At 39.6% G+C, this 20,750-nt stretch overlaps 1 protein-coding gene across 3 annotated transcripts in view; it reads right to left on the reverse strand.

Moving 5' to 3' along the window:
• Positions 1–20,750, reverse strand: part of TRPC4 (transient receptor potential cation channel subfamily C member 4) — a 162,619-nt gene that overhangs the window by 4,421 nt on the left and 137,448 nt on the right. For all 3 annotated transcript variants that reach the window (XM_075420745.1, XM_075420763.1, XM_075420753.1), the window contains 5 exons: positions 15,433–15,746; positions 12,991–13,186; positions 11,147–11,341; positions 3,061–3,102; positions 1,164–1,253 (listed from right to left, as the gene is read on the reverse strand). In XM_075420745.1, the coding sequence (XP_075276860.1) occupies positions 1,164–1,253; positions 3,061–3,102; positions 11,147–11,341; positions 12,991–13,186; positions 15,433–15,746 (837 nt within the window). The remainder of the gene's footprint in view (positions 1–1,163; positions 1,254–3,060; positions 3,103–11,146; positions 11,342–12,990; positions 13,187–15,432; positions 15,747–20,750) is intronic.

Genomic DNA, 20,750 nt, shown 5'->3' on the forward strand with positions numbered 1-20,750 from the left:
GGCCTGTAGCTTTGCATGGGGTTGTTGTGACCCAAGTGCAGGACCGGGCATTTGGCCTTGTTGAACCTCATACAGTTGGCCTCAGCCCATCGATCCAGTCTGTCCAGATGCCTCTGCAGAGCCTTCCTACCCTCGAGCAGACCGACACTCCCACCCACCTTGGTGTCATCTGCCAACTTACTGAGAACTGGCTCCAAAACTGAGCCCTGGGGAACACCACTCGTGACGGGCTGCCAACTGGATGTAACTCCAGTCACCACCACTGTTTAGGCCTGGCCATCCAGCCAGTTTTTTACACAGTGAAGTGTACACATGAGCAGCCAGTGTCTCCAGGAGAATACAGTGGAAATGGTGTCAAAGGCTTTACTCAAGTCCAGGTAGACAACATCCACAGCCTTTCTCTCATCCATTAAGCAGGTCACCTTGTCATAGAAGGAGATCAGGATGGTCAAGCAGGACCCGCCTTTCATAAACCCATGCTGACTGGGCCTGATCCCCTGATTGTCCTGTACATGCCATGTGATGGCAGTCAAGATGATCTGAATGAAGCAATAATAAAGCAATTACTTCAGGCTCTGGCTGTATCTGCTGCATGCACAAGCTGGGGCAGATGAATATAATTTTGAATGTTTGGAGCTTGAGACACCAATAGTAACAACAAAGTTTGATGCTAGAAATATACAGTGATGGATGTAAGCATTGTGATATATATGGCCTTATTCACTTCATCTGTTTCAAAGGATTTTAATATTTGACTGCTTATTTAAGTTACCCACCTTTTAAGTCATATAAAAGTTATTCTGTATACAAATAAATGCACAACAGCACTGTAGCAGAAAGTATCTGTTTCCTAAGGTGCTGAAACTACATGCATCTTGCTTTAGCAAATATGTTGCTACACACATTTAATCCCACTTCTGTGTCCCCTTACATAGGCATAACTCAAACTAGCTGATAAAACTGATCATTGCTCCAGCTAAAGAAAGAAGGAGACTTGCTGGAGTCCATGTACAATACTATCTGTGTGTGGTCTACCAGGACACAGACACTGCTCTAGGAAGCAAGTTATATGCTACCTGAACAATCAAGGAGTGTGAGAAATATGCTTCACAGTTTTATAATAACTTTCTAAACCATCTGTAAACATATAAATAAAAGCATACCTTAAAATTTTCTTCCGTCAGTCCTTCCTCCGTTTTGGCATCTCTTATCATTGCTGCAACATATCTCTTGACCAAATTTCTCATAACTTCCTAAAATAGAAAATATTGTGTTAGCTTTCTTGGTACTAGTTACTAAACCTACACTCACTGGGCCTGCTTGGACTTATTTGTGCTTTAGGAATACGACAAAAAATGTACAAACCTTAGATCTGGTTGAAAACTTGCTTTTCAATGGAAATTGCTGACATAAATTATCCTGAGAAGGGTTGTGCTGAGTTTGACTAAAGGTGTGTCTCATGGCAGTAACATACAGTCTGACAGTGAGCAGTTGCTGATGCCTCAAGAGGAGTTCGTCTAGTGCAGTTTTATAATGTTATTTCCAGCTATACTTTCCCAAGTCTCCTGGAATGTGAGACTCTCTGCATCAGAAATTATAGCTCTAGGTTTAATGGCCTGTGACAGGTTTTCCTCTGTGTTTCAAACTCATGTAAACTTTCAGCATCCACAAATCCTCTGCCAATGTATTCTACAGTATAGCTGGAATCAGATTCAGTGTGGAGTTTTGTTTATTTTTATCCTGCTCTCTGATAGTTTCCATTGTTGTCTTCCACTTTGAAGAATTCTAAAATTATTTAGGCTGGAAGAGATGCCCGGAGGCTGTCTGATCCAGCTCAGGGCCATGTCCAGTCAAGTGCTGAATACCACCAACAGTGAAGATGTTGCAGCTTCCTTGAGGAACCTTTTTCCAATTCTTTACTACCCTCACTGTGAAGATGATTTTTCCTTACAGAATTTCCCTTCCTGCAATTGGTGTCCATTGACTTGTGTTCTTTTGCTGTGCAGCTCCAAAAAAAATCTATCTCCTTCTTCTCACTAACCACCCACTGTGTTACTGAAGACAGCAATTAGATCCCCCCTTATCCTACTCCATGCTGAAATCCAAGGTTCTCCTTTTATGTCAGCCCTCTAACCATCTTGGTGACCCTTTGCTGGATTCCTTCCAGTTTGTTAACATCTCTCTTGTAGTGGTGGGCCCAAAACAGGACACACTGCTCCTGATACAGTCTTACAAACGTGGGCTGGAGGAGAATAATCACTTCCTTCAAAGTGCTGCCTACAGCCTTATTAATGCAGACTAGTACGTGTCTGGTATTCAGTTTGTGGATAGATGGTAAACAGCCGCTCTGTGTTCACCTTTCCCATGATTTCATAGATCCCTGTAGTACTTCCCACAGCTGTCTCTTTTTTAGGTTGGAAAAGTCCCGGTTTACCTAGTCATTTCATATATGGAATCCATTGATTACCAAACCTACAAGTGTAAGCCTCTTGCTTAACCTGCAGCCCTTTTAACACAGCAAAATTTGAAAATAAATCTGAAAATTATTCCTTGTGCTATAATAAGCTCAAAAAATCAGAGGCTGAAGCAGGAAGGACGGAGAAGAAGAACAGCTTACAGGGGATCTAGGCAGAGGCGTTACGGGAGAGGCAGTTGTCTGTGGGCGACCAGAGCTGGAAAGATGGAGAGCAGGTTCTGATGCAGCACGGCAGTGAGCTGCACATAAGATTCTGATGAATCCCAGCAGGGAGGTGGGACTAGGTGTTTGCTTTTTTAAAGGCAATCTGTGTTACAGTGGGCAAAATACTGGTTAGTATATTATTGCTCTAGGAAATATCCTTTTGCACCCCAAAAGTAGACAACCCTACTTCTCAAATGCTGTTGTTTGAACACCAAATTATTATGCTTCTTTGCTGAGGATGAAATAAGTATGTATTTTGTGGTTTTCTTCTTTTTTTTTTTCTTTTTGCTTTCTCATGAAATTCTTCCTCTTTTTCCCTCATGAAGACCTTGTGGAGGCATAGGAAAAGAATTAACCAAAAAATAAACATGGACCTGCACCTGATATTGATGATGTCTTCTCAGATTGTCAGCTGCACGCCTCTGAAAAAAAGAACAGAAAAACATGAATCCCTGTCTTTTAGTAAAATACAGCACAGCAAAACAGCAGGTCTGTGCAATATGTGGTATCGAGCAAGCTGAGAGATATGGTTCAGTCTGCTGAAAAATGGCAGTGTTGGAGCAAAGCCTGTCATTAGCTTTACAGAGGGGAGAATGTCGTTATTTGGAAGACAAAGTGGATTTTCTACATTTACATCAATGATGTGCTGCTATTCCAGCATCGGCATGGATGTGGTGGAGCAGCCAGGTCTCTGCTTGCAGAGCCCCCAGAGTCACTGATCTGAGATAGAAGGGGAACAATGTGATCATCACTCACTTGCACAGACTGAAGCGTACTTTTCTGAATTGAGAAAAGCTTGACATAAGCATAGTGTTAGCAAAGCACTATGGCTCCTAATGTCTCATTTAAGGTAGAGCTAACCAAACCCTGCACTATAAAGCCAAATTAAAAAGAAAATTTCCTGCTGAGTTCCCTGTTAAAAAACACTTGGTCACAGAGGGAGCGTATGGAAGAAAGAAACTTAGCTTGCAACACAGAGTTTGGTGTTGATAAGGAGGGAAGGTAAGAGGGAAAATAACTCTGACGAGGAACAACAAAAAGAAGTGGGGTAGGATGAAAGCATGGTACAGGCTTCAAGCAAGTGTTGCATTAGATTATAATGCCATATCTAAGGGCTGTCCAGAAGAAGATGGGGGAAAAAAAGGCCTGAATTACTTAGTCCTTGAATCACTGTTGTCTTCAATAGCAGACTGAGTCACATCTCCCTATTCTCTACCTTAATTATTCCTGACTGATCAAAGAAAGACTTAAATTTTAACATGGGTTCTTATAGGTGCTACTGGCAAGAAAAGAAAGTGCCTGACCACTGACTGTATTTCTACAAAACAGAACACTTAACAGCATCTGATAAGAGGATAAAAGGACATCCAAGAGACTTGTGAAAATTGATGTCAGTTGCATGAAGAGGCAGGCACAGTAAGGTATTTTGTCACCTTCTTTTATTTGAAACTGACTGGCAATTTATGATTAACAATTTCCCTATATTCGGAATCAGTTTACACTTTAGGGTTGATTTCTTGTTTGTAATTAATTTGAGGGATGCAGCAGCTGTGTGGTTGGGCTTGGCAAAAATAACAGAATGGGGAAAATCATTATTTCCTAATCCCTCTGAACAGTCACTGTGGGGTAGGTCTTTATACAGAAGCATCTCACATCTTCAGTATTTTTCCATATCTTGTTTCTGTATCTGTGCCTTATCCAAAGAGAAGATGGAAATTCCTCACGTTTAAGGGTGGATGGACGGGCAAGCCTTCCCACCGCCGGGGCTGGAGGTGGCCGATACCCTTCCACCACCTGTCTTTAGCCGGTTTTTAGAAAAAAAAATCTGATTTTTCGCTGTTGACCACACGATGGAGATGTTTCGTTCCTGCTGAGAGCGCTAAGGGAGTCCGTGGCTACGAGAGCTCTCAACAACAGACCTGACTCACAGGTAAAGGGAAAAACACTTCAAGGTGTAATTGAAATGCCGTTCAGGTAAAGTTAATAACGCTGATAAGTAGAACAAATGATGATTTTTCTACTGCAGAATAGTTTCTGTAGTTGTTGTCTGCTCTGCTTTATTTTACAGTAACGTGAAATAAATGCATAGGCTTAATTCTGTACCTATAGCAAGAAATAGCTAAATCAGGTTTATGCGCTTTTTTGCAACTGATTCTGAAACTGCCAGAAACAAAGGCTGTGGCTTTTCCACTCGATGCAATGTCAACAAGTGCGATTTGGGATGACCGTGTAAACAATTTTGTTTGTGTAGTAACGTGTCCAGAACAGTTCTACTGCACTTGACAATTGTTTTTAATCCATACCACCCAGAAGCTGAAAGAGAATGCATTTAATGGTGTGTTTTCATACACAGACACACATATACTGCACAGGGAATTATGCATACACATAACCTGTCAAAGTGATTACCCCCCTCAGTTCTCTGTCTCTTGTTTAAATGTTCAGATTCAGTCTCCTTCCTTCTGCAGGCAGAATGAATCTTAGTTTAAACACATCTGAAAATCAAGCTATTCACTAATAAATAAAATGACATTATCACTCATATTGTCCTTATTTTGCGCTCAGCCAGCCTGCCTTTCTCTACCTGGTGATAGTCTAATTTGTGGTTGTTCAAAATTTCTTTCAAGTAACCACCGTGCTATGTGAATTGTTGAAAACTATGGCTGGCAAAGGGATAAAAACTGACTAAAAATAGCAACAGAGGAAGAAACAATCTTCTGATGACAATGTTGTATGAGATCATGAAACTGAAAGAGATACTTCTATCACTTTCCAAAGGGGGCACTAATATCCTTCAGGAAGCTTTAATAGTAGTTCTACTAGTAGTGATAATTAATTTGGTCTTCCTGCTTACGCCATTCCTAGTAACTTGCATTGTTTGGAAGAAATATCTCTCTAGCAGTCAGAAATTTGATAATGTTAAAATATTATTATGAAGTCTTGTATCAAAATTGTGTCTTTTATAAAGCAGAAATTCAAATTTAGTGTTTGCATTTGACCTCAAACTGCTTAGTGATAAAGGTCCAGAAAATGTAAAGATTGTCTAAAGTCATGGGATATATTCATCATCTTGGACAGCAGCATCCCATAAAAAGTACAAGAACTTATCTGTCTTGACAAAGAGGTTTCCCCGTGAGATGATCTTTGGCTATACAACAAAGACCCCAGATTACTGATTTCCATTCCAGGTGCAAAGTGTTATTTCTTTGCCCATCATTCCATAACACACTTTACAAAGAAAATACAAAATACTTCTATTGACTTAGGAGTTGCATCATTTTCCACTTGGAGAACAAAGAAGAGGAGAAGGGGAAAGGAGATGTTCTCTGACAAATGATAATAATTATCATGCTGGTTGCTTGGAAAAATGGCATAAAAGTCTGAATAGCTAAAAAAGAGGTAACTGTTTATCTAAACAACAGATGCACAAAAAAAAATACTGAAGATATCCCTGACAATCCTTTCCACTTTCTCCTCCAAAATACTTAAAATCATAGGCAAAACACTTTCTGGCTACTGATCAGACGTAAAGTGGAATGTAATTTGAGCAAAATAGTACAATTTATTCCAGTGGGGCTGGGGTTTCTTTTCTTACATGTCTTCATTTTTCAGATAGCAATGTATTTCAGATGACCAACAGGAGTAGCCTTGAGACACCCAAAGGCCTTAGGCAGTCAGGAAAACTTCAACCTAATCAACAGAATTACATTACTAATCTGCTTTTTGCAAAGGTGAGCTGACAAAGTTAACAGAACTGCTATATATATAGATAAAGAGCAGCACACACTGCTATTTCAGAGTTCTAAGTGTAGGAGATACTTTGTGATAATAGTTAAAGAGAATGCTGCGTACCTGGGATATGTCAAAATGACAGACAATAAAAATGTGCTGAAATCTGAAAGGTAGAAGATCTCTGTCTGATTAATAGCAGAGATGAAGTACTTGTAAATCACATGTAAGCATCCTGGCTTTCCTTCAGCTGTAGCTGTGGCTAGAGAAGCTGCCATCAGCATGGCTGGGCAGCGTGGTGCTTTGGAGAACAAAACTGTCCCTTGAAAAGCTCCCCTTGACTCCATCACCTACTGCTTCAGCTGTCCCAGTACAACAAAGGATAGCAGAACCACAGAACTGACATCCAAGGAGAAGCAAATTAATCAGCTCTCTTCAGAGGCACCTCACTTCCCTGCAGACCCTGTTCTTTCCCATGATTGCTTTGTTATAAGCAGCACCGTAGCTGGTCCTCCCAAGCAACCATGCCATACTTGTTTCTACTGATATTTTTCTTCTTCATAGAAGCAAGATAAATCCTTTGACCAGCATATCTGCTGTAAACTATCCTGACCCTGAAACCTTGATTTAAGAGTTCATGAACCTTCAAGTGTACATGTATATATATTTTTCCAGTGCATTGTTGAAGACACATTTAATACGTCCTTGATTCATTCCTAGGTCATGATTCACGGCTTTTTGGTACTAAGATTTCTTACGCAGATATCATGCCTGATCCTTGAAAAATGCTGGCTTTAACAAGCCAGCTCCATTCTGTCTATCGTCTGTTTTGCATCCACTAGCACTGACTCAGTCTTCAGATACATACTGTTGCTTTTTCTACTGGAAAACACCATCATACATCACTGCTAATTAGAGCTTCCTAATAGGAAAGTTAGCATTTAGAGATTTCAGAACAAAATGTTTTGAAATCTTGAGTTCTGCCTTACAGACAACATGTCATCCATACATCCATATAGTCAATGTAAGAAAATAAGCCTGAAACTGATATAGTGTTTTTTTACCCAGTACTGGTCATAGCGAAGGAATCAGAGTTCATAATGCAGGACTCAGTGAAAAGAAATAGGTCCCAACAAAGCTTATCTTGTAGCTCTGAGACCAGCATTATTACAGGGGAGATTCCAGCGAGCTGGAGTCAGAGAGCTGTCATCTGAGACCCCTGAACCAAAGGCAGAGAAAACTCTTAATTTCCCTTTGGTTAAAAGGGCATAGAGATAATATGTGATGCAGTTGTTGAGACAACTGAAGAAGTTCTGGAAATCCAAGGCTGAGTAGTGGGTGATAGGAATAAGTTTTTCAAAACCAGAAAGCAGCGCATTCCCCCAGGACAAACTGTGAGATCACCATGGTGGGCCCACTCGTTCTCTGATGACTTTACCTCTTGGGGGACATCCAGTTAATAGCATCTAGTTAGATCTACTCAAACTGTGTGTAGACCTGACCCCTGGTGTGAATAGTGTCTCCCACACTCTGATGGGTATGAACAGATTTTCATAAAGTGGAAGTCAGAGTGCATAGTGCATACCTACATCTTCTCCCATTTTGGAGCTTGGGTGCACAACTGGGCCTAGAAATGTTCCAAATTCAGATAGCCCTAATGGGACTTCTGCTATTGCTGAGGAACTTTGTAGTTCTATGAGATGCCCAGATGTGTGGACTGTATCTGCCTGGTCTCTATGAGATGTCCAGATGTGTGGACTGAATCTGCCTGGTCAGCCACTGCCTTTTTCCAGGCAGCTGGAAGTCTTATTGCCATGATGGCTCTGCTGGTGAGCTTCAGAGGGGTTTCAGCTATACTTGCAGCCAAATACCTATTCTGCAGTGGAAACTAGAGATGGATATGGCCCTATTGTCTCATAGACTTTGGGATTTCCACTTGCTCTCATCTACAATTTTTTTTTTTTAAATTTACTCTACAGAAATTAACCAACAATGTCCTACATCTCTCCCTCACTTATGTCCTCCACTGCCAACCAGTTCAGTAATTAGTGGTTCACGTTTGAATCATAAGGAAGCCAGGTTCAGCTCCTTCTTCTCTGTTCTCCCACAAGAGCACTTTTCCCCCTCAGGGTCTTGATTATTTTGAGATGGAAATCTCTCCTGTCAGAGCTGTTCTGTTTTGGGTAAATAATTAAATATCTACTGGAGAATAGAAATGAACTTGGGCCTCCCTTAGCCCAAGCTATTTGCTTTACTTGGCACCAGCTCCTTCTCTCTCCAGACAGAAATTTCATCCTGGAACTGAACAGTCTTACCCAATAAAAGCTTCTATGAAACTAGTATATATATTAATGAAAAAGTTTGGGGTTTTAGAATTTTGTATTTTTTTTCATTAAAAAAAAATAATTCTATTTGGAAAAAATCCAAACCAACTCTGTGTATAGACTCCATGCCCTTTGACCTTTTGCCTGCACCACTTTTCCAGAACCCAGGCTTCTTATTTCTAGAAGGTGATACTTATGTACCCCAGCAGGAGTCAGCTGCAGAAACCCCCTTCCTCACCATGCCATTCAGCACTAGGCTGAGAGCACTTTGCCTCTTTCTTTACTATTCCACAGAGCCAGGAAGGAGTTTACTTCCAGAGCTGCAGTTTGAGAGGGGAAGAAAAAGAAGAAAAAAAAAAAAAAAAAGAAAAAAAATTGTCCTGGATGTAAAGTCTGACAGAAAATATTGTCCTAAAGGATTTGCTGGGATGTATAAAGGTATTTTTGATCTATCACAGTCAAATTGAGATATTGTCTCAACCAACCCTAGATCCTCAGCTGCCACACACTGGCATCACTCCATTAATTTTAATATCACTCTATGAGTTTACAGTAACTAATCATCCCTACCAAATGTTTAAAAAATGCCTAGAAGCATTGCCCACTTTCCCACACACACAAGTATACGAATCTCTTGAGCTTCTCTTTCTAACAAAATCTCACAGTTTTTCCTCCTGTTGGTCTCTGTGTCTACTTCTTTCCCTTGCTAGGTTACACAGCGATGTTTTATTCTTGAAATTCTTCACCATTCATGCTAGTTTGTGTCTTTCATTTTTATCTGAATGACTGTCTCTCTTCACTGTTTTTCTAATATTAATTTTAATGGGGTTTTTTTCAGTGTTTTTTTCTTGTAGCTTATTACTAGTTTGTTTCAATGTCATCTTCATGCTTCTAAGCTTCTTCTTCTGGCTGTTTCTTTCCTGTCTACAAGTATGACACCAAAGTGAAGCATATTTTGATTTCACAAAGTAGATACCGGCCAGCAAGATCAGGATATTGCAATAAGGCTGATTAGAAGCTTTCCACAAAGAGGACAAAATCCATTCAGCAGTTTAGGAACTGTGACTTATTTTTCTTACATCGCCCTTCCGCTTTATCATGTATCTGTACACCCCTGTGAACTTGTTCCTCCAAGTAAATCTGGCAATTAAACTGAGTGCCAGGATATGACAGGAGAATATGCAGGAAAAGCCTATCCTTATTACTCACTTCTCAAGCAACCAGGAAGAAATACAAAGAAAAGGTCGATAGCGTAAGGGTCCAGAAAAGAATTGTATCATGTCCCCTGGCTTCTTTGAAATGAATGGAATTTTTGCTACCAGGGTCAACAGCATGACTATAATCCTTTCTTCTTCCCCTAACCCCCACGATACTCTCATATTCCCACTTAATGCTTTGCTATCTGAGTTCCTGACAGACTTGAAAACATTTATGTTCACCTAATCTCTATGGTACAGGAAAACGGCCATTATCCACATTTTACCCACAGTAGCTTCCTTTATGGTGGAGTTGGCTAAATGCAGTCTAGTCACTGAGGTACTGACTTGCTTACTATGGGAAATGCAGAAAACATAACTAGATAGATTTAGTTGTTGATGGGTTAGGTTGTTGCCTGGATATTTCCTCTGAAAATATAGAAAAACTGTGCTGCTGACTGAGGTATCTCAACTGGATAGAGGCAGAAAGGACAAATTATGATCTGTTTTACCCACTGCAGCTACCAGAGAAAGTCTGTGGCTGCGATATTACACAGGCATCTGCTGAATCCAGGTGCAGGACTATTCTTGCTCACCTTGTGTGTCTTTTTGTCTCTTTTTTTCTAGACATTTCACTGCTAATTAGTACTATTAGGATAGGGTACCGATGTGATTCTGAAATAGCTCTACCTGTAAATTCAAGTAAGCAATTCCAAATAAATGCTGTTACCTTTCAAAACGTTTTCTTTAATGGGAACAGCTTTTGGTAAGAATGTTTTAATGGTAAACCCATTTCATTACATGTAGAGAGAGAGAGACGGAATATCCCATGACAAATATTTTATACACGAGTCTGTGGTTCATGATATGTCAATGATACTAGAACTGTGACATTTGAGCTAGATATTATCAGCCACACCTCTGGTAGTGGTAGACAAGTACACATTTCATCTCTCATATTTGTATTGTTTTAATCTTTCTTGCATTATCTGTACATAAGGCACAGTCATAGTACATATTGTCATTGTGCAGGAATACAATGGTGCTTTCTCTTCAGTCAAATATATTGACATGAATGTTAAAAAAAACATTCTCTGCCAGAATTATTCTCTAACTCATATATACATTATTTGACAGTTTGGATGCTCTGTAAGTCTGAGCATCTCATCTATATAGGAAAGAGGAGGACTACAGGCAGAGTAAAACACAGGACTTACCCCTATTGTTCCAAAACTTTCAGGCTTTCTTCTAATTTTTTTCTTGCAAAGGTGTCTCCATAACCACTTGATCAGATACCACAATGATTTTGGGCTTGGTATGACATTAAAAGGAGTGGGCAGAGTTCCTCCTTCTTCAAAGTAACTCATCCAGAGTTTTGTCCGAGCAAACTTCCACTCAATGTCTGCATGATCCTGCACACAAGAAGCACAACACCAGCACAGATGTTGCTGTAATTAAGGAGGTGAAACAAACCTCTACAAAAATCTGAAAACCTAAAACTAGAACAACCCTGAAATGCTAATTAATTTTCTTTTTAAAATACTTGCATCTTCCTTTGACAGAAGGCCTTTAAACTAAGCAAAGCTAAGCTGCTTTACTTCAATAGAGATGTTAGATATGTACAGTATATATCCACTTTCACCTTTTCCTTCCTTGCTACAGGCTTTTAAATAATTAAAACTCTCGCAAACAACACAGGGTAATTACAAGCAGAAAAATGCTACACTTCTGGAAGAGATGTTTTGCTATAATAGGAGCACATCATTATTCCACATATATCACCCTAATTACTCTGCTGTGTAGCAGCTTCAACAAGTCTGTAAGTTTCATGCACTCTCTTAGTAATTGTCAGCCCCAGAAATTCAAAAATAGGTTATCCAACAAATCATGAGGCTACTTAAAACTGTTGAGTATCTTTTTTTCCTCCTACATTCAGAATAGGTTGATGGGGTTTTTTTTAATTTTTATTTGAGATTTTCTTTCTTTCATATTCTATATAATATAGTATAATTTTTAAAAGGTTGAAAAAAATTGAAAGTACAGTCCATAGAAACATTGCTAAATCGTAGCAGCTGAACAAGAAGTATAAATTAATAATATTAAATTTGCACAACAAACGTAGTAGCCAAGAACTTAAGCTACAGGTCTAGCCCTAGCCTTTAATATTTAGCTAGATATACAGTAATCAAAACAGTACTTTAGAAGTTATAGTAGCAAAAGTATGCTGCCTGCAGTCTGAGTTTTGGTGAGTGTTAGTATGTTGTAATATTGTGCACCAGACTTTGCCAACTAGCGTTATACAAACACATGTAGTCAGTATTTCTTTTATGGAAAAACTTGTAATTTCCAGATTAGCAAAAAGGCACATTTTAATTGTTAAGACTGTGAAGCTTTCTTTTATTTGTTTGCTTTCTGCATGATTATATTCGAATTATCATATGATGAATCAGTGTTTATTTTCATTAGTCTCCTTAATAGACAGCTGAGAAATAAAAATAAGCCAATAGCTCTGATATGGATAAAGACAGTTTTCATTAAAGAAGAAAACAGGACAGTGCTGAATGAGAAGTCATGATCTTTTGTTTGATTGCTAATGCACCCAAAATTGTTCATGAGCATCCAATTTCTATTAAATGTATATTCACACTATATAAAAATCAAAAAATAACAGTCTTTTAAAGGTTAATAATGTATTAAAAATAAAGCAGAGACAGAGCAATCTTAAGCAGAGTCTCTCAGGAGAGGTCCTGCACAGTGTAGCTTGGGAAGGGCTGTAGCCCATGTCACTTCCCAGCAGCTTCAGGACACTCTTCTCTACCCATGAGCTGGCTTCTGAAGAAGGGCCACCTCTCCCCCAGAGTTGTGGGGAAATTCATCTCTGCCTAGTCCAGCTGGGGTCTGGTTTCTGTGTCTTTCCAGAATAGTGCAAAAGAATTAGAACAAATTAGTGAATTTGTCCCAATACCCCTTCTGTAAAAAAGATTTACTGCCGGAAAAATGGGATGTAGGAACAGAGAGGAGATACATATTATAAATTATCTAAGGTTAAGGAACAACTTACAGCAATAAGTTGGTAAGAATTATTCATCATGGCTATTAGCATGTTGAGTAGAACAACCAGAGAGATTACATTATAGGTACCAAACATGGTGGCCCCAACAAATTCAGTAAATTCATGCCTTGCTTTCACATTGGTCACATAGAGATTGATGAGTCCAAATATAGACCAGAATAATGACTGCAGTGTTTCAAATAATCTGAAAAACAAAACCCGAAAGGAATAGCTGTATAATAACAATATATGTAGTTTTCAGATTGTTCATTTTTTCCCAAACACACGAAAATCCTTGACTTGATTGAGATCAATGATACTTATCACAGTATAGGCAACATACACAGAATATCCTTCTAGGAAAACAATGGCTTAATGCTTCAAATCTGATCCTCTAGATACACAGTACGGAATCTGTAAATAAGCCTGTGAATAAAAGGCTGATTTTGTTCAAACTTCTGAGGGATAAATATAGTTTTAGAGATCTTATTTTGGACACCTGCCTTTGAAGTATTTTCACCCTTTGCCTTGACTGTAGAGGGCAGAAGAAGGATACAAAAGTAACTCAATGACTGTGTTTCACCCAGATGTTAAAACAGCTATGGTATCCTCATACCTACTTGGTGTTGTCAGTTTATGCAATTTCTAGTTTGTGTCAAGAGCCATTGAGATCAAATGAGTTGCATAATTAGAAGGACTTATTATCAGTAGTTTATGTTTTGTTTTGCAAAGAATGATGATATTAAAAAGACAAAAATGCCACTCAGATAAAATGTGCTTTTACAACTAAATGATATGATATTCCCTTACAGAAGTTTGGGACAAGAGCTGCAAAGCTAAACAACAATAATCAACTTTAAAAAAATCCTCTGAAGCTAGATAGCTTGATATAATTTCACCTTTATACAATGTTCAGCTACACTATAGTGTCCTAAGCATGGGCGCTGGTTAGCCCTGTTCCTTCTGAAAAAATAGGAGCAAAATTTCCTAGTTTGTTCCCATATCTTGAGATTAATTGGAGTGATTTTTCTCCTGCTCCTTCGCCTGACAGCAGAAGCAGGTTACCCAGAGAGGATATTTCTGTGATGTATGGGCCACCAGCGTTGTCCCCACTGCACCCAGAGCAGGGAGGCTGCTGAACTGCGGGGATTTGTACCACCCCTGGGTGGTCCTGCACACTGGCACCCACTGTCCAGAACTGAGCAAAACTTAACCCTTCAGCCCCTTTCCCACCACGCGGTATCGTCTGTGAAACGTCATGCAACCCAGTCGTCATGAAACCTAGTACAGAGATACTTGAGAGGGGAGTATGCTTTTATTTATAGAAATTCTAGGTCCCATCTCTCTGCTACTGTAAAACAGTGTATATGAGTGGTAAAGTATTGCTCTGGAGTCTGTTGTATGGTTTACATCTGTCTGAGCCCAAATCAAGCAATCGCTGTTCTCCCCAGCTCATAGCAGCAGAAAAGGCTCATAAGACATTGCAGTTTGCCTTGACACCGTCTTCTGGCACTAGTATAAGTAGTCCCCACTGTTTCCCAGATGAATAATATTGATTCCCTCAAAGTTCAACTCTGAAAAATTCCCCTGTGCTTTTCTGTTCAGATCACACGAAATTTAGACCTGCATAAGATGTGATTAATATGCAAGATAAATATGCTGTGCCTGAGCCAAGTTAATTGATTAAGATGACATAAAAGGTGTTATTTTTACAAAATTACTTACTTTGAGAAGAAATCCATTGCTAATAAATATATTTTAAAAGCAGCCTAGATATGATTCATAGAAGCTAACAGGGAACAGCTTTTTATAGCAGGAGTTTAATTCAGATTGGAAATTGAAAGATGAGATAGACAATTAGTACCCATTTGATAGTGGTTTGGTACTATAGATGAACTACAGAACAGAGTGAAATAAAATTGATTTATAAATGAAATAAAAATAAATAAACTTTAAAACAGAAATTAGAATACAGTATTTGATTGTGTGAATGTAGACTCAGGGTCAGAAGAAGCCTGGACTGAATGTTCTTCCTGCCTCATTTACAAGGCATCTTCATGTTTTAGAACACTAAACTTAATGCCCACAAGTAGACATGGAAGGAATGTAGAGCGACAGCTGCCTGGATAAGCAAGCTCTGATCTGGTGAACTTCTTTCCCTTAATTCTAAATATGTGCTTTCTAATCTCATATTATCTTCCCCTACTCTTTATCTTTTTATTTTTTGAGATATCTTGAATTGTACAGACTTCACTGTGGTATGCGATGAATATTATTACAGAGTAATGTAATGTCAATATTTTTTTCTTTTATTAGGGCAACTTTAGATTTTTCTCTCAGGACACCACTGTAATACCAATGGAAAGCAGCCAGCCTTTTTCCTGTAACCACACCAAAGTGATTAAAATATTGGGAGCAGAGAGGGACGACAGAAATAGATCAGCCACTTACGTTGAAAATGCATTATTCTGCTTTTCACATCGTATTCCTTTGCAGTTGCCTGGTTCATTTGTCTCATAGTAGAAGTACAGCTGGTTCAATCCATTTGCAAAAGCTAGCAGAACAAGACAGTATATGAAGAGAAACTTCAAAATGTCCAGCAACATTCTTCCTAGAGATATCTGCAGAGGTCCCAGGTGAGAATTTGCAGTGAATAATGAAATCAAGCGTAGGGAGCTAAAGATGTTTGCAATTGCAAACAGGGCCTCAGCCACCAGGGTTGGATGCCACATGTCCCAGCTCTCCCGTGGAACTAACCCACTGTACTGAAAACAAGCAAAAGGGAAGAAATTACTCCGTGTTTACTGCATAAACAAGTATGTCCGTTTCTTTATAAGCCATTCAATTAATTTGCAGATAGCACAATAAAACTAAACATCATTTGGCAAGTAACCTGTCTTCAGGAGAAATTCTTACTTCAGCAAAACAAAAAACGGGCAGTACCCATGTACTTGTCCTTCATTTTTATCTGCAGTATGGTCTATGGTTTCTAGTTTTTTGCCTGCGCTTTGCATTTAGTTATAATTTTCACAGAAGCAAAAGCAAGTCTAAAAAATCTGACTGAGAGTAAAAGGACCAGTTTTTGAACAGCTGGGTTTTAGAATTATAAAAATTTCAGCTGTAAAATCAGGTAAATTAGTTCTTTGGACAACAGTGTAAATACGACAATGATGGACAGAAACCTACAAGAACTTTGGCAAGTTGGAAGAAAACATTTAATCAAGGAATAAGTATATCGCTTAATCACTAACACTGGAGCAATGATGAAAAAGCTGTTTATTAATGAACCATGGCAAACTTCTTGTGTGTCTCATTATCAGAGTCTGATCCCTGGAACTGTGACTCTTTACTGTTCCAGTTCTACCAAAAAAATTCTTGAAGATGAAAGATATTACTTTGAACTGAAGCTTAACTACTGTGTCAGACTCATTATTATTTATTTGGTTTCATTAATCTGTTTTACAGAATGTGTCAGAGGACAGAATCTATGTTATAAAGCATTTTAAACCACGGGGTAACATAATATGAAGCAGATATGAAAGAGGGACTATGGTACGGTCTATATTTACCTACTGTAGGCCACCCAGATGCATCCTTCAGAGCTGCTAAGCATGCCCTCAGTAGTAACAAAAGGGACTCTTCTGTGTCACTGGGGCTAGATGAAACAATATAGCCAGGCATCACAACATTTCCTCACCATATTCACACTCCAGAGAAGGTTACTGCTCTCAAGGTGGTTCGAGACCACCTGAACATACGTAAGTCTATGGGACCCGACAAGATGCATCCCAGAGTTCTGAGGGAATTGGCTGATGTAGTTGCCAAGACACTCTCCATCATATTTGAAAAGGCATGGCAGTAACGTGAAGTCCCCAGTGACTGGAAGAAGGGAAACATTGTGCCCATTTTTAAAAAGGGTAGAAAGGAGGACCCTGGGAACTACCGACCTGTCAGCCTTACGTCTGTGCCTGGGAAGATCATGGGACAGATCCTTCTAGAAGCTATGCTAAGGCACATGGAGGATGGGGAAGTGATTTGAGACAGCCAGCAGGGCTTCACCAAGGGCAAGTCTTGCCTGAGTAAGATAGTGGCTATGTACCATGGAGTGACTACATCAGTGGACAAGGGAAGAGATACAGGTGTTGTCTATCTGGACTTCTGTAAGGCTTTTGACGTGGTCCCCCCCCAACATCTTTCAGTCTGAATTGGAAAGATATGGATTTGATGGGTGGACTCTTCAGTGAATGAGGAATTGATTGGACAGTCTCATCCAGAGGGTAGTAGGCAACAGCTCAATGTCCAGATGGAGACAGGTGAAGAAGTGGTGTCCCTGAAGGGGTCTGTATTGGGACCAGTAGCGTTTAATACATTCATTAGCGACATAGACGGTGGGATCATGTGCAGCCTCAGCAAATTTGCAGATGACACCAAGCTGAGTGGTGAGGCTGACATACCTGAGGGATGGGATGCCATCCAGAGGGACCCGGATGAGCTCAAGAAGTGGGCCCATGGGAACCTCATGAGGTTCAACAAGGCTAAGTGCAAGGTCCTGCACCTGGGGTGGGGCAACCCCTGCTATCAATATAGGCTGGGGGATGAAGGGATTGGGAGCAGCCCTGCCGAGAAGGACTTGGGGGTACTGGTGGATGAAAAGCTGGACATGAGCCTACAACATGAGCTTGCAGCCCAGAAGGCTAACCATATCCTGGACTGCATCAAAAGAAGCGCGGCCAGCAGGTCAAGGGGGGTGATTCTGCCCCTCTGCTCTGCTCTGATGAGACCCCATCTGGAGTCCTGCGTCCAGCTCTGGAGCGCTCAGCACAACAAAGACATGGACCTGTTGGAGCAGGTCTAGAGGATGTTCATGCAAACGATCTGAGGGCTGGAGCACCTCTCCTATGAGGAAAGGCTGAGAGAGTTGGGGTTGTTCAACCTGGAGAAGAGAAGGTTCCAGGGAGACCTTTTTGCAGCCTTTCAGTACCTGAAGGGTGCCTATAGGAGAGATGGGGACAGTCTTTTTAGCAGGGCCTATAGCCATAAGACAAGTGGTAATGGTTTTAAACTAAAAGAAGGTAGATTCAGACTAGATATAACGAAGACATTTTTTTACAATGAGGGTGGTGAAACAGTGAAACACTGAAACAGGTTGCCCAAAAAGGTTGTATATGCTCCATCCCTGGAAACATTCAAGGTCAGGTTGGACGGGGCTCTGAGCAACCTGATCTAGTTGAAGATGTCCCTGCTTAATGCAGCAAGGTTGGAGTAGCTGATCCTTAAATGTCCCTTCCAACCCCAACCAGTCTATGATTCTGTGATTCTACGATTCAAATTGTGGATAGGAACTTGGAATTTTTTTTGCACAGTGCTAATTGGCACAGGGCCCCACAATGCTGGGGTTGCTCTAACTGACTGGTAGCAGAGGTGTGACAGTCCCAGTGCCTGACAGCAATCCCTGGGACAGTTTTATTTACTCATATACAAGCAGCCATAGCATTTGACAGTCTTGTGGTTTTGGGGATTAGAACTGCAAAACTGAAGAACAGTAGTCCATTGAAGAGTTAAGAATTACGCAGCCTTACATTTCAACCACCAGTGATACTTGTTCTCTACAGAGTAGGGAATTAAATCCAGACCTGCTGGAGTCATAGGTCAGTACTCTCTTAATTAGACTATCCTCTCTCCTGATGATCATTCTGTAAAATCAAGTTTTACTGCATTAGACATTGTAGCTCCAAGAGAGATGCTATTCTGCTTCATCCACTATCGCCCTTCAGTCCAGTTCTGATTGAATCAAGATTGGTGATGAAGTAACAGGCAGTAGAAAACAGAACTGAGTTGACAGACACCAGCTAAGAAATAAAAGCAAGAAGAAAATTAAGAAGGAAAAAAAAATCAGTGTTTATTGACAAAAGGGAGATAAGAACTCCTTAACATGTTTTCTATAAATGTCTTTCTTTGAATAATATTATACAGCATATTGTGATTGCACTTTACAACCCTGGTATGTGAAAACTTGCATCTATTAAATATCTATGAACAATTGTCAATATAAGCAAAGATTAGGTGATGAACAGTGCTGTAGACGCTCAGACTGGGGAAAAGTACACAAGGTGTGTTGGGGGAATAAGGTAAAATACATTAATAAAAAAATTTGAAGAAGATATTTGAAACTAGGAAGAGATGGAGTTTTTGGTAGAGAATCAAAAGCATCCAACCGCAGACATATTTTAGGTGAAGGCAAGTAGTAGCATATTTCAATGAAGTTAAACAAGCAGGAGAAAAAATAGAAAAGAGACAATAATAACAATAAAATCTAAGGAAATAGCCTTCTGAGAAAAACATGGAACTATAAGACACTGAATAAAGATAGCATATAACAAAGTATGAGAGCAAGGATTAAAGTAAACCAGCCAGGCACGGACAGCCACATCGGGGCCCTCAGTCACCTCCTTCAACAATCAGCTAAGAAAAATGGGCATTTCTATAGCGGGAAAACAGATATCCCAAACAGGTCAGATGAGCTGCTCTTTAACTTTCTCTGCTTCTCCTCATTGATTGATAGGGTAGGGGAGAGGCTATCTTATAGCTGTAGTCTGAGAAGACGAATCCAATGCCACATTTTCTAGAAGAGATGAGGTTAAGGAGAAAGGTGAGAAGAAAGGATGTTATGGATTGAGATGCAAAACTGCTGTGCTGAAACAGTTTTAACACTTGAGAGTCTAACAAATTAACACATCCCTGGGTTTTATTGACTTGTTACACAAAATTAAAAAATAAAATGACCTCTTATTTGTAAAAGGGAAATCAATGGCGCAATCGTGTTATTTCAGCTTAACTGACTCTGCCTTTCTTGGGCCCCAGTGCTTCCTGCCTGTGTGGATACAATGTAAAAGGTCTCAAGGTTGTAAGCATAGAGTGAGGGCTGTTATTTTAGTTTTGAAGAGGCATGATTTAAGACATTGGAAATACTTGGCTGAAAAACAGCGAGAAAGGTGAAAGCCCAAGAAGTAAGTTTGGAAATGATCTATGAAATATACTAGCTGAAGGAAGCCAGCAAATAATATAAAGAAAATCATGAGTATAAGAGGGGTCCGACAACAAAAGCCTATTGATTCCACTAACTAGAGGATGCTGAAAAGACATCTAGAAATATCAAAGAACTGGGAGAACAAAGAAGCACACATGTGAAAAGAAAGCAGAGGAGAGAAAAGACTAGGTATATAAAAACCAGAAACAGTGAAAATACGAAAAAAACCCACAACCTTGTATTTTAGGACCAAACAACTCAAAATAGGGAGAATTGAAGTATTTGTTCTCTTATGCTTGTTGATGTTCTGTTCTGTATAGAATAAATAAATGGTTATTGTTCTAGGGAATGGAAAATTATAAGAGCAAGTATAGCAATGCTGAGCTTCTTGTAAATCATGATGTTGATACTCTTAAGTCTTTATTATTTTGTGGCTCTGCTGAATTTCCATCCCATTTTTGAATGCAAACACAATGTTTTGACATGTAACACAGACAACTATCATTTAACATGATTAAATCATACCTATCTTTGGCTTGTTGGTTGAAAGAAATGTACATGGTACATCAATGGAAAATTAAGAAGAGCAGAAAACAAATTGAGCAGCATACAAACAGTAGAATTTCAAGGCAAATATATGATGATTGTGCGATGCCACCCAGGGAATACAAGATAATAATTCTTGATCCTTACTCAAAGGAATTAAAATGCAAATCTAATATCATAACCATTTGTGAGAAAG

This window comes from Opisthocomus hoazin, chromosome 1 (assembly GCF_030867145.1).
Source record: "Opisthocomus hoazin isolate bOpiHoa1 chromosome 1, bOpiHoa1.hap1, whole genome shotgun sequence".
NCBI lineage: Eukaryota > Metazoa > Chordata > Aves > Opisthocomiformes > Opisthocomidae > Opisthocomus > Opisthocomus hoazin.